The 15005-nt window shown below is 40.0% G+C and overlaps 1 protein-coding gene across 1 annotated transcript; it reads left to right on the top strand.

Annotated features, from left to right (window-relative positions):
• The first annotated feature begins 1825 nt into the window (after nt 1–1825).
• On the top strand, nt 1826–13871 carry LOC106936685 (leucine-rich repeat neuronal protein 2-like). Its single transcript, XM_015017825.1, has 2 exons — nt 1826–2138; nt 10570–13871. Exon 2 carries the CDS (start codon nt 10882–10884, stop codon nt 13252–13254), a length of 2373 nt encoding a protein of 790 aa, XP_014873311.1. The 5' UTR covers nt 1826–2138; nt 10570–10881; the 3' UTR covers nt 13255–13871.
• Nucleotides 13872–15005: the final 1134 nt, after the last annotated feature.

Raw genomic sequence — 15005 nt, 5'->3', positions numbered from 1 at the left:
TACAGCATATGCATGGTGGACATTTTAATTTTCACAGATTACTCTACATTATTCTGCATCCTAACTGTTCATCACGTCTGAGGTGGATTGCAGAGGCCTGGCGAACCTTACAGAGTAAAAAGGTTACGGCTCAGCTCCCCCCGCTGCTGTCTTCATTTGCAACATAAAGCCAAAGTAATGACATGAGTTATTTCATGCAGAATTATGGCACTGCTGCTGATGTATAAACCTGCTGCAGTAAGAGCCTCTCAGTGTTTGTAGTCATATTACGTTACTGTCATACATAAATTACCACCAGTAGCCGTAGCTGTTAATGTTGCATACAGACTCTGCAGCTAAGAAAAACAGAGAATGGAGACATGGGAGGAATGCTACAAAAAACATGGCAACTGGGAAAGTCAGTTTGGCAGTAGAGACCAGGAGAGTATCATCACAGAGAAAGGCTTGTTCATAAAAGCTTCATTAATATTGGATAAGACTCGAGAGTCTTCATCAAAACTTTAATTTACCTAAATTTGAACAAGTTGATTATAGGACCACTTTTCAGGTTTTAGTTTCAGATTTAATGCTGCCACAACTCCATCTCCACTTCCTACCCTTTGAATTTTTAAAATGAGTTTAAGCATATGTGCATCCCATTCATTTGGAATAATTATTGAAAAGTTTGTTTATTTTGGCAAATAAATGCAAAATGCAGAATTATTATGTAGACGCATAGCACAAATAGTGATTTATTTTAAGTATTTAGTTCAGTTAGTTTTTACGATCGACGCTCGCAGCTAATTAAAACCCCAAACTGTGTTCCACAGATAATTAGAACATTACATAAAATCAATAAAAACTATTGTTATACAATGTCCTGTCACTACACACCATTATGAGGAAAAGTGGTAACTTGACAAGAAGCGACTAACACCTTCAGCAAGTGACATAAGCTGCGAAACGTTTTTGCTGAAGAAGCTGATTATTTAGAGTGCTGTATCCAAGTATGTCAATGGAAAGTTGAGTGGAAGGAAAAAGTGTGGTTGAAAAAGTTACGCAAGCAAAAGTGTGTCTATGTACTGCGCAGCACAAAGACACAGGATTTAGTGTGGCCCCACAGCCACACTAAATCCCACAGTACCCGGGTGGAGATGTCTTCTCATCATTCTCCTGTGAATACTCCATAGATTTTCCACAGGGATTTGGTTAGGCCAGTTTGTTGGCCAGTTGAGCACAGTGATATTAATAAAGTAGGTATTGGTGCTTTAAGGCTACCAGGTCCGTGACTCTGACTCTGACTACCCACACCTTGTGAATCTCCCTCAAACTCTTGATGTAGTTTTGCTTTATACACATTTTCACCCACACTTTTTCCTTCCACCTAATTTTCTACTAACATACCATAACATGGTTAAACATGACATTTCATTTTTATTATTATTATTATTATTATTTTTATTGGATTTTTTTTTTTCATCTAATTTCCTGAGAAATATTTGTAGGAATCCATGTGTAAGTTTTAGCTTTGGATTTGAATTACTGAAAAAATAATAATTTTTGGATTACATTCTGGTTTATTGGGATTTACCTGTATACAACAATTGCTCAACATATCTCCTATTATGTCTACTGGTTTTCACAATGTCTGTATGCATGATCCAGCATTGTGCCTTGGTGTTCAGTGCACATTCAGAATGCCTCTGAGAGCCCAAGCAAACCTTTCATCCAGCAAAAAAACAAAAAAAAACAAAACAGTATGTTGTTATCAAAACAAGAGGTTTTCTATTGGCTTGTGAAATTGGAAAATAGAGAGAGGCTGAGAGTCAGGCAGGCAGTGCGAGAGAAAGAGAGAGAGAAGGAGAGATGAGAAGCGCTGCTGCAGAACACACCTCATCTCCTCTTTAGCTGGAGGGATAGAGGGAGAAAGAGATTCAGTCTGTGCCAATTTTCTCCTCTGCTCCAGAGACGGAGAGGGAGAGCCAGGGAAGTGATATTTCAGAAATCTTATCTGATAAACAAACAACAGACAGAGAGAGGGAGAGAGAGGCAGAGGAGAAGAGGTGCCTTGGCGTATGAAGCATCCAAAAAGACAAGACAGAGAACAAATGGAGAAAGAAGAAGCGACAGAGAGAGATGTAGTCAGTGCTTCTGTTGCGGTAAGAGACTTGAAATATGTTGATATTTTCTGAGCTAGGAGGACATCCCAGCACGCGCAGGGACATGCACACATGCAGCACTGGATGCATGCGCAGCCACTTAAAGGTGATGACAGCAGGTGTGTGTGTGTGTGTGTGTGTATGTGTGTGTGTGCGTGCGTGTGTGTGCGCGTGCGTGCGTGCGTGTGTGTGTGCAGGCGTGTGTTTGCATGTGTGTGTGTGTATGAGTTAAATGAAGAGGCTTGTAGGAAAATAAATGTTTGTGTCAGAGGGTGTCTGGGTGAATGCTGAAACAAATTCAGCTGGAGCAATGCGTCTTTCCTTCTTCTCCTTCTTCTTCTTCTTCTTCTTCTTCTTCTTCTTCTTCTTCTTCTTCTTCTTCTTCTTCTTCTTCTTCTTTGCCTTCTTCTTCTCTTTTCTTTTCTTTCAATCTGCACCCAGCACCTTTATCTCCATCATATCATCCCTCCTTCCTGCTCTCCATTCTGCCCTGTTGCTGAGCCTCTCTGTGCTGGAGCTGCACAGCCCACATACATGCAGCTCCGCTTTACACCATTTTCTCTCTGCTTGCCTCTGACTTTATCCTGAATTGAACAGAAAAAGGGAACCGAAGGAGAAAATGAGTGACTATTCTGAAATGACTTTAAATCCTCCCCATGTTTTTGTTCTTCTGCTCACAGTTCTCATGTAATTTCAGCCCAATGTTTTCTGTCAGAGTTTGGAGATTACAACGGATTACAATCAAATTATCCCACCACCACTGATCTAAATGTAGAGCCGAGTAGGGAGAAATTAAAAGAAATGTGCGTCTCCTGGGATCACAGTTTTAGTTTCACATGTCCAATGAATAATTTCCTTTATCTGTTTTTTTAGGCAGATATTTATGAGATCTTTTTGCACATTTATTTTTGCATCATCTTTGATAATCACACTGATTTTTTTTATTTTTTATTATTAAATAGATCCCAGTGGGATCAATTTAAAAGTGGACATGTCTCAAGGAATCAAACATATTTGACTGCATGAGGAATGTTAACCAGCTCTTAAAAAAACTTGAAAAATCAAAAACAAGATAAAACTTGAAAAGGAAAAATGTTGATCTTAAGCATTTTTTATTATTGGTCTTAAACAAAACAGAACTTGAAGAAAAACAAAAAATATAATTTAGTAATCTAAAACAACTGGCTTTAAAAGTATTCCTCTACAGAGCAAATACACTGTTAGGGCAGTGGTGAAAAACCCAAAAGACGCTTTCTAAATCTCCAAATTTTTTCACAAATAAAGAAAAAAAAAAGCACAGTTTGGGATGTGATGACATTAAAAAAAAAGTTTTAATTGGATCAACAGGGTGATTCTGATTACATGCAGAGCCTGCGTGACAAGACAAGAGAACTGCAAAATCTATTCTTTAAATTATATTTAATTTAAAATCACTGATCAGCTGCATATTATTCTGGGTCAATGTTATCAGGAGCCACTTTGGAAAGTATGCTGAGCCACATGTGGCCCTGGAGCCACAGGTTGGAGACCCCTCTGCTGTAGTTCAGGTTATCGCTGGGTGTTTTACAGAAGTGGGTTCATACAGTGGGACAAATAAGTATTTGACACACTGCTAATGTTTCTAATTTACCCACTTACAAAGAATGGAGGTATGTAATTTTTATCGTAGGTACACCTGAGCTGTGAGAGACAAAATCTAAAAGAAAACTCCAGAAAATCAGATTGTGTGAGTTGTAACTAATCAGTTAGCATTTTATTGTTTTAAATATGTATTTGGTCACATAGCAACCAGCAAGAATTTGGCTCCCACAGATCTATTATTTCATCTTTAAGAAACCCTCCTGACCTCCTCGCAGCACCTGCATTAATTGCACCTGTCTACACCAGCATTCAATGAGACTCCAACTTCTCCCCTACGGATAAGTTGTTTCTGGACAACAGGGACTGAAATGGAAACCTGCACAAGGCTGGGATGAGCTGCAGGACAATAAACAGCTTGGTGAGAAGGCAACACTTGCTGGTGCAATTATTAGGCAACGGAAGACAGTCAGTCTCCCTCAGACTGGCGCTACATGCATTGTGTCGCTTCATGGAGTATCAGTGATTATGAGAAAAGAGAGGGATCCCGAGCGGTCCAAATCAATAACCTGAAGAGAGCTGGGAGCAGCTGCAAAGGCTACAAACACATTACGCCGTCATGGATTATCCCAAAATGCTCACAAGATTTTGGGTGACAACGTCAGCAGCTGAAGATGGGTCATCTCCGGGTGTTCCAGCAGGATAATGTCCTGAGATCTCCAGGTCCTGGTGTAGCCCAGCAAGTCTGAATCCAACAGAAAATCTATGGTTGGAAGGTGAAACTTTGTGTTTCCCGACGAAACCCGACAGATGTGGAGAAGATCTATGTGGAGCAGAGGGCCAAAATCGCTGCTGCAGTGAGTGAAAACCTGGTTGAGAACTGCAGGAAACGTCTGACCCCCGTAATTTAAACTAATGTTTCTGTACCAAATATTAAGTTGTATTTTTATTTTGCATCAAATGCTTATTTCATGCAAAAAAATGCTAAGTTTTTTTGTTGTTTTTTGATTCAGTCTCTCACAGTTGAGGTGTACCAATGATAAAAACTTAGACCTTTCCATTAATGTAAGTAATATACATCTTAACTTTTAGTTGATGTCAATACTAACAGCAACTTTCACTGAATGACCATCTGAGCGTTACTTCCACATATTTCCCTTTAACTAGGCGAAGTCCTGTTGTTGACAATCTGAGCTTTTCTAAGTTTGAGCCAGAAGAGTCTCCAGAGTACTAATGGCCCCTAAAAGCAGAAATATTCAGCATTTATCCAAACCTAAAAAGATTGCACTGTGGGATAAAGGTAGCCGCTGAGTCATACACATCTACTTTACTCTACTTTTATGAACAATTCATGCGACAAGGCAACACTTTACTGGCACTTATCAGTACAGGATTTCGCTTTTCTGAAAAGGCTGTAAACACTACAAGCTTTCCAAGAGAAGCAGTAAAAACGGGAGCATATCAAAATTAAATGATGAATCCATTATTGAGCAGGTTGCATGTAAAAGGATGAATGAACTGCGATTAAAGTGAATGGATGATGGAGGGGTATGATGAGTCCCAGGAGGATGAAATTGCACCCGGTTACTGTTACAGCTCACATTACAAACTCACTTATATACAGCAAGCGCAACTCCCACTATTATTTTATTTATTTTCTTGAAAATATCTGATGAAGTTTTAGTAATTTTCTGCTTTGACAGAAGGATTTTCTTCATTTTCTTTTCCTCAAACACCAGCAAACAACTGACAAAGCTTTAAGGTTTTTTTTTTTTCTTTCTGTTTCTTCCTATTAGCCACATAAACTGCACACATGCAGAGTTTCTGCACACCAGCTGGCAGGATGAGCTGAGTCTGGAAATGTCAGGAGAGGTTATAAAACCGTTCAGTAATAACTTTTCAAACTACTTACAAAACCCAATCACAGAAATTAAACGGACGGTTCTTGTTGCAGTGCAAATGGATGTTTATGAATCACGTAGCATTTTGCAGCTTCAGAAGTATGGAAATGATGCTGAAGATTGCACAAATATTCCAGGCAGGTGAAGAGGCTTTCAAAATTAATGCAGCTGGTTTCAGATGAAAATTTGGTTTTAAAAGCTGGTGTTTTTAAAAAAAAAAATCTGCAACTTAATTATCTGTTAAGTTTTACTGCATAATTTTCATACATATGTACATCAACATATTTTTCATAGAACAGATTCAGTGGGACGATGTGGTATGCTTCTGAACATCTGCAATATTATGAAGTGGTTGAAACAAAAACACGTGTTAACATCAAACTGAGTCTCAAACTAGCGTACTTCAGATTTTATCTGTGGGATTTTAAGGCCCAGATTTTACTGAATGATTTTATTAGAATCTTTCCAAACAGAAAATTCAGTAATGTCTGTTCTAAAGGGTGATAATGCTGATATTTGCATTACTCAAAATAAGAAGTCTGTGAGCATGGCTAAAGCAGTGTCAGGTTACAGATTCTCCCAAAGCAATTCTGGCTCATGTTTTCTTTAACAGCGGTAATTCATTTCCTCTAAGTCATTAATTTCTTTCGCTACATTTAAAGTTTAATGAAAGCAGAACAACGTGAAAAAGATGGACTTCAGAGTTTTCAGCACAGTAAGTGAAAAAAAGGCATGAATAAAACTTGGCCTCTATTTTATTCCCTTTATTTTAAAAAATATCTAGATATCTAGTCCAGACACATATATAAACCACAAAGCTGTTTTTGAATGTGTCCACCCTGGAGATACATTTTTAAAATCCTTCTTTGGAAAGAAAACCAGCTTTGCAAAATTATCTGGTTTGTTTGGAAATGGTTGTTAAATAGATTAAGGCGAGAAGATTATATTTAATAGAATAGAATGGAAATAGAAATATCCTTTAATTTCCCATAGCGAGGAAATTCAAGTGCAACAACAGCAAAGTAACAGCAAATCAAAGCAGATTCACACAAAAATATAAAATACGAAAAAGCAGGCATAAGAATAGCAAATCATCAGGTTATTGAAAACTCTAGAGATCACAATAAGGAGTTAAACATGAAAGTTAAACACAAACTCCCACAATGTACTCAAATATTCTGAAAAGATGATAAAAAAAGAAGTAAACTATAGTGAATTGTGTTGCTATCTCAAAGTTATCTTGAAGCAGAGTCTTCAGAGCAGGCAGCTCCTGTAAGGTGAAAGCAGCAGAGAGACCTGCCAAAATATCAGTGCAACTCCAATCGTCAGCAATAACGCCGATTCACCGGTGTGTAATAAGTATCCATGGTAACCAACTGTTGTACTGACAGACGGGTGGTGGTGGTCTCTGCTACGTCCATTACCTCTCTGAGCTGAAACGGATGAAAGGACAGCCTCTCGTACATCTTTAAGGTTAATTTGTTCCTTCTGTCACCCCACTTTATAACCACATATTGGCATTTTGTGCTCTGCTTATTTTATTTTGTGCAAATGTGATTAAACCTTTGCACTTCACTTTGCTTTTTACATGGTAGTTAGGCATTTCTGGTAAATTATGGGGTAAATTAGCATAAAAATGCAAACACTAATGTAATTTGATGGTGAGTTTTATTTTCTGAAAAGAAATCATATTACTCCCTGTTTCCATTAATTGTTCTTCTTAGCCCCATGTGAGCCAGTTGAATTTTATAGCAGATTATAAACCCTGCTCAAACTCAAACCACTCTAAGTGACCTCCTGCTGGTAAATACTACTTACTGTAGTCACATTTTCTTACAAAAGGTTATGAAAATGTACTTTAGCTCAGCTGTCAACGCATGTGAAAACACCAGCCTGGTGGCGATGAATTGATTAAAAGAAGATCAGTATTAAAAAACTCCAGTTGAGATCAGTTCCTTGTCATATATAGAAATGATTAATGTGAAAAGATAGCTAAAAGAGCAAAACCTTGAATAGTGAAGGGATAAAATAATCAGCATGATTACATCGCAGGTATTGCTGTGAAAACAATCAAAACCAAAAACACAACCGTCTCATTACCTGCAGATGTAGATGCTGCATGCCTACCTGAAGCTGTATGGAGTTTAAGTGCTGAATATCAAAAATCCATTACATTTTTTTAAACAATGTTTAATATCAGCAGTAATAAGCAGAAGAGAACTTGCTTTTGCTAAACCTTTGCTAGAGAAATGCTGCCTGTTTCACATTCCTGCTTCCTCACTCGGCTAGTTTGAGTAATCAGATCACCCATGAACAAAAATAATCTCAGATCAGAAAACCTCCTATGGTAGCATGTGGTCCCAAAATGTAAGATATTTACTGTAGCTGAGCTGCTATAATAATAAGCACTGATCTTACAGCTGAGCCTCAAAGACATTTACAGGTCATGTAAGTTATGCAGTTTTGTAAATGTTTACAAGGTCTCTTCCTTGATAGGATTGTATACCTGTGTGGCTGGGAATGCATTAGGAGAAGATACAAATGGTGAAAAAGTATCATATGCATTGATAAAATAGAATAATAGAATAAATATTACATAAAACAGTGCAGATTTTTTTATGTCTGTGAACATATTAAGAATCACGAGTTTGGAACGGAAAGGTCACTTGAGCCCTCCGCCGCCAAGGTTGTTCATAAAATTATGTCCGGATCTTCTTCTTCTTCTTTTCATTTCTTCAAATTTCATGAAAAAAAAGTCCAGGTGGTTTTTACATAAATCTGCATACTAATCCGATGCCCTAAAGTGTTCAGCAGCTGAGGTGAGAACATCCAAATCTGCAGAGCTCCTATCAAAAAGGCATGATGCTTCTCATGTCTTCTTATTCAAATAATTATTTTTCTTATAACAGACATGTGTGTAATTTGGAACAACTTAAAAAAAAAAAAAAAAAACTAATGAAAAAGTTGATTAAAAAGCCAGCACATTGAATCTATTAAAATAAATGCACGCAACCTTGTTTGAAAGAGTAATAATCCAGATCACGTCATATTCTGCTTTGGTTCCTCTTATTAAAATCTGGTGTTGAGACAAGGTTGAGAAAGGCACATTCATTCTTCAAACTAAGTCAATTACTGTTTTGATTGCTGCCAAATATCTATGATCTGTTAAAATGATAATTTTGTAATATGAATACTAAATTGTTCCTGATATGAAAGCCTGCCAGAGGCTGATGTAACGCTGGTGTGTGTGCATGTGTGCGTGTGTGTGTGTGTGTGTGTGTGTGTGCTTCAGTAGCAAACACTTACACTCCTGTCCCCATTAAGATCTTAAATACAGAAGACTGATGATCCTTGGGGTCTAATTTACATGTTTCGTAATGAATAAGGCCATATTCTGACTATCTCATGTGAAGTACTCCCATGAAATATTGATGTACATGTTGGATGATTTCATCACCTCTGGTTGAGAATAACATGAAAGATTACAGCAGAACATAATTTTGCCTGTCTTTAATCCAGTGCCATTTTCTTAAATTACAGTCACTTAACTTTTACAACCGTCACCATTTGTGTCCTATTATTCTGTCTGTCTAAATGGATTTTGAAGGCAAAATTTCTTTTCAAACAGCCGCTATTCCTGATCGTACGTTTCAAACTTTTTCTTCATCCGATTGATTTTTTTTTTTCTTTTTCTCATTGTTCTGACTTGCAGAGAAAATGTGCGATTACAAAAACTCTTTTGCAAACTGATGCAACATAGTCGGTGCAAAATGCTTCAGCTTCCAAATGTCACCTGAAAGCTTTAGAAAATATGAGGGAAGATATTGGACTACAATTTACAATGAAAAAGTATTTGCCCCTTGTAGATTTGCTCGGGGGGGTTTACGTGTGTTTAAATAATCAGATCATCAAATTCAAACATTCCCTGACGCACAAATGCTACAAGAGGCTAGCCTTCAGACCAGCCCGCTGTGATGTGACTGCCTGTTCCACTGGGCTGCCAAGGACACCTCTTGTCCTCGCATTGAAATGGCAATTGCATTTTTTAGAGGAAAATCCATCCAACCCAAAATGACCCTATGTGAAAAAGTAATTGCCCCTTTAAAATAGTAACTGGTTGTGCCACCTTTGGCTGTAATAACTCCCGTCAGCCATTTGCCATTGAGGGATTTTTTTTGGCCCACTCTGCCTGGTTTTCTAATTTAGCCACATTGAAGATTTTCAAGCAAAGACAGCTTTGAAGGTTACGCCACAACTCCTCAGTCATATTTAAGTCCAGACTTTGACTAGGCCACTCAAAATCATTATTTTTTTGCATTGTTGTGCTGCTGATGGTCAAACAGGATTGTCTTCACAACTAAAGTCCTAAATCAGGGGACACTAATTATAAAAACCAAAGAAAACATGAGGTATATCTTCCAAAAAGTTTTACTTCTGTTTTGTCAGTCCTCGGGATATTTTCCCTAAAGTCATGGGGATTATAAATATGTTTGTTTTTGTTTCTTTTCTTATTGTTGAATCATAAACAATCACTTTTAATGAGGAAATTGAGGTCTGCAGTGCTTTTTACTAGGTTCTTTTGTCACCTCCTGGATGAATCATCAATGTACCCCTGGAGTAATTTTGGTAAAACTTCAGTAAAATTACTCCTGAGAAGTACCGCTACTGCTCCATGTTTTCGATACTTGTAGATTATGACTGCTACTATGTTTCTCTACCGTCCAAAATCATTCATATAGTATTGTACCTCTGTGCAATCTATTTAATTTCTTTAGATCATGGCGTAATGTGCTGCCTTTTGCCTACTTCTTTTTAAATGCTAATTATTTGTCTTCAGTCTATTGTTGAGCCAATTTGTTTGATGATGTAAGATGAGCAAATGCTTCACAGGACTGTACTTCCAAACAGAAATGACGTGTTACTGAATCCTTTTCTTGTGTTTCTGAAAACAGTGACCCAAGGAATGAGTCGTCCACCTGCAGCCAGCACTTGAGACGGACGTTCGGACAGCGAACATCATCACCGCCCTACAGCCGTTGCCACTGCAAACGTTGAGCAGAAGACTTGTATAGATAGTACATTTCCACATTTCCATTTCTCATATTTGTCTTAAACCAGTACCTCTTAATGTTATGCTGAGCGGTGAAACCAAACCATCTGCTCTACAGTTACAGTTTGCTCACACATCTCCAGTCCAAATGATTCATCCCTCATCTCCATAAAAAGTCTTCCTCACCTTGTCTGAATCACCTCCTGAGAGGATTATGAGGCCAGCTTTAGCTCTCCTACAGTCACATTGTCTCTTGTACGTGTTTAGCGGGATGTGTGTGCCCATTGTTGTGGGCTCCCTGCCACCTGCACTGCCATGGTATGTTCCCTGCCCAGTGAGGTGTGTGTGTCAGATCAAGCCATGGTTCTCCCCGGATTCTGTCTATCACGAAGCACCCACGGTGGACTGTAACAATCTGTTGCTGACGAAGCTCCCCTTGCCCATACCGCTGAACACGCACACTCTTCGCCTGCAGAGTAACTTGCTGTCAGTGCTGGACACTGCAGTGCTACATGGGCTCCCAAACCTCACCGACTTGGACCTTTCACAGAACCGCTTCAGTCGTGTCAGGATGATAACTCAGAGTTCCTCCCTGCCTTCTCTGCTGTCCATACATCTTGAGGAAAACCATCTCAGTCACCTGCCAGAAGCCTCTTTTTCATCATTGCCAGCTTTACAAGAACTCTTTCTCAGCCACAACAACCTCCATTCAATTGCACCCGGAGCCTTCAATGGCCTCGACTCCCTTCGTCGTCTTCACATCAATAACAACAGACTCACAACAATTGACCCTCAGTGGTTCAGAGCATTGCCTCAGCTGGAAGTTCTCATGCTTGGGGGCAACCCTGTGGAGGCTCTGCCTGAGAGGGGATTTGTGGCCCTAACGTCCCTACGAAGCCTTGTACTTGGCGGTATGGGTCTGAGAAGTTTGGCTGAAAAAGCACTCGAAGGGCTTGAAGAACTCGAAAGTCTTTCCTTCTACGACAACCATCTTACCAAGGTTCCTCGACAAGCCCTGAAAAGAGTGCCAGGACTCAAGTTCCTTGATCTCAACAAGAACCGCATCAAACTGATCGAGACGGGAGACTTTAAAGACATGTTGAACCTAAAAGAGCTTGGCCTGAACAACATGGAAGAGCTTGTGTCTATAGATAAAGCCTCTCTGGACAACCTGCCAGAGCTCACCAAGCTTGAGATCACCAACAACCCACGCTTATCCTACGTTCATCCTCAGGCTTTTGTCAGGCTGAGCAGACTGGAGAGTCTGATGCTAAACTCTAATTCTCTAAGTGCTCTGCACCAGAACATCATGCTCTCCCTGCCAAGTCTGCAGGAGGTCAGCCTTCACTCCAACCCACTGCGATGTGACTGCCTGTTCCACTGGGCCGCCAGGGACACCTCTCACCCTCGCATCGAAAGGGACACACAGATGAAGGCCCAGGTGGCCCGGGTGGTGCGCTTCATCCAACCTGAGGCGACCTTATGCTCTGCACCTCCCGAATTGAGAGCACGTAGAGTGAGAGAGGTCTCTTCAGGAGAGATGTCTGCATCCTGCCTCCCAACTATTCCCACCAGTTCCCTTCCCTCCTATGTCGGAGTTCAAGAAGGGGGGAAACTGGTTTTGCACTGCCGAGCACTTGCAGAGCCATATCCTGAACTGTACTGGGTGACGCCCTCTGGCCTGAGACTAGGGCCTTCTGCAAACAGTACATCAAAAGGTTTTCCAGCTTCCGCCCTCTGTAGAAACACAACTTCAGATGGCTTTAACAACACATCTGCCCTCAGTTTCCAGCACCCACAAGCCCACAATGATACTGTTTGCCAGTTCTTCAAACACTACCAGCTACAGCCTGAGGGAACCCTAGAGATCAGCAGGATCTCCCCCAGAGAGGCAGGACTGTATACCTGTGTGGCTGAGAATGCATTAGGAGCAGATACACACAGCGTTACAGTAGGAGTGCACAACAGGGGGAAAAATAGAAAGAGGGGGGTGATGACTAAACCGAAGAAATTTCAATCCATGAGAGTAGAAGCCAGGTTGGAGTTGAACGAGGTTGGAGAGCACTATGCTATCTTGTCCTGGCAGAGCAGACAAAACCTGCCCTCCACTCGCTTATCCTGGCAGGCCATGCAGACCAGCTCCCACACACCAACATACACCACGCGCATACTTGCTGGCACTCAGAGCTTCAACCTAACTCACCTGCAGGCAGAGACATTTTACAGAGTGTGTCTACATCTAGGAGTCAGTGAGGACGGCAAGAGAGACAACCTTGGGTCGGAGGGGAGCAAAAAGCCTCGCTGTGTGTCGTTCAGGACCAAGGATGTGCCAGAGCCTCAGCCTGGTTTGCAGCTCAACCCAGAGCTGACCTCCATAGCGGTCACACTACTGCTTCTTGCTTATATCCTGCTGCTAGCAGTGCAGGGCTGGGATGCTGAACCTGGCGAGGAGGCGAGGAAGCATCACAACGCCCTCTGTGTGGATATCAAGGGTCCCCAGACTGTTATTATCGCTCAGAAGACAAAAGAGAGCAATGAAGATCCAACAGATCTGAAAGAGAAGCTGGCATCGTATTATATCATTTGAGATAATTACACCCATTCCAATGCAGACGAGATAAACTGGCACACGTCCATAACATGGGACATGAAATATACTCTAGCACTCACACAAATGAAGGATTTAGAGATTATGGTGCAACGAGAGATTTGTATTTATTTTATATAAGCATAAAGTATATATTGACTTTGTTTCTGTGTTGAGATGTGTTGTAAAGATTGCTTATCTCCCCTTTGGCGGGGAAATAAAACTGGACAATCATACTCCTGCTTAACACAGGGGAAACAACAGAGCCTGAGCTGCCTATGATCACTGGACTGAAACTAAAGAGAGCTTCATACATTTCAGGAATGGATATTTACAGAAGAGAGAGCAGCCCAGACCTCCGGGGTTTTGTCCTGTTTATAGTCAACATGTTTCCACAGACTCGAGCATACTCTCTCCAAGCTGATAAAACTCTGCATTACGACGGGCGCTGAAAGGACTTTCTGCTGGTTTGGACAGTTTAAGTCAAAGTGATTGATGTACACGGCGCTTTAGCTTTGCTCTTGGACTGACTCGTCCATCTTGCGGTACCTATATGGTGAGCTCATCCCTGATAAAACATGTCTCTCTGTTTTAAAATAAAAGTGATTTAAAAGTGACTAGTTTGAGCTTTGAATTATGTTTTTTGCATCTACTTGTGTTTTGTGTTTTTTCTTTTAATCAAAAACTGACATATGGAAAATCATTTGACAAAGACATGAGATTTAGAAAAAAGTCATTTAGAAATAGTGTTGCATCATTTCAGCAAAGCTTAGGTTCTCCACCAAACCAACATGAATACTAATGGTGTTAGACATCTCACGCCTTCTCAGTAACACAAGACGCAGAATGTCCCCTGCTGGAGGAGGAATGTAACTGAGAGGCCAGATTAAAGGGCTGAAAGATGCAATTTTCCCAAACTCAAGTAGCTGCCGAATTTCCCTTCTATCAGAACTGGATCTCAGGACCTCAACTTAGCTTTATGCAAAGGTAAGAAATATAAAATGTTAAAATGTCCTGGCCGTACTCCATCTGTTACCCCAAGACCGCTGGAGATGAGCACCAGTGTTTCCTCGGCCCTGCAAGGATAAGCAGGTAAAGATGATGGATGGGTGGAATATACATCTATTACTCAGTTTCAGATTATCTGATAGCATCAGATCTCTGCTTAGCTGTAAGAGAAATTTATTTCAGATGGACAGGAACAAATGTGAAATGCAGGTCTTGCCGTTTAATTTTTTTAATTAAAATTGGAGAGTGTCAAAGAGTGACATCAGCAGAGATTCTGTCAGATTAGTTGCACCATGAAAATTGTTTCCAGCCAGCAGAGTATTAAAGTCAGCTACTTGAGGTAAGGATTTTGCACATATACTGTTTTTCCACGTTTTGACATGTTAGAACCAACTACCAACGTGTTTTTATTTATAAATACAGCAGAAAATATAGAGGTTTTCTAAATTTCATACAAATATAACTTTGAAACATTGTCGTTTTGTGTGAGTCAGTAATTTGGGTAACACTTTATTTAAAGGGGGTTGAATAAGACTGTCATGACACTGTCATAAACATGACATAACACCTGTCATGAACATCAAGTCTTCATGAATATTTATGACTGTTCGGTAAATTATGACACTTTTAATACAAAGTTGACATTATTCAAAATGTCTTTGTTATGACAACTTGACATTAACCAAGAAATCATTAGTGTTTAAACTTTACCTTTAATAACATAAAGTTACCTAATTTTTAAA

This window comes from Poecilia latipinna, unplaced genomic scaffold (assembly GCF_001443285.1).
Source record: "Poecilia latipinna isolate Pla-1442-1.1 unplaced genomic scaffold, P_latipinna-1.0 Scaffold2196, whole genome shotgun sequence".
NCBI lineage: Eukaryota > Metazoa > Chordata > Actinopteri > Cyprinodontiformes > Poeciliidae > Poecilia > Poecilia latipinna.
The sequence above is the reverse complement of the archived record's forward strand: the minus strand, read 5'-3'. Positions and strand labels throughout refer to the sequence as shown.

What these genes read in the sequence shown, in the direction of transcription:
- LOC106936685 (XM_015017825.1), top strand. Translation starts at nt 10,882, where the DNA reads ATGAGGCCAGCTTTAGCTCTCCTACAGTCACATTGTCTCTTGTACGTG.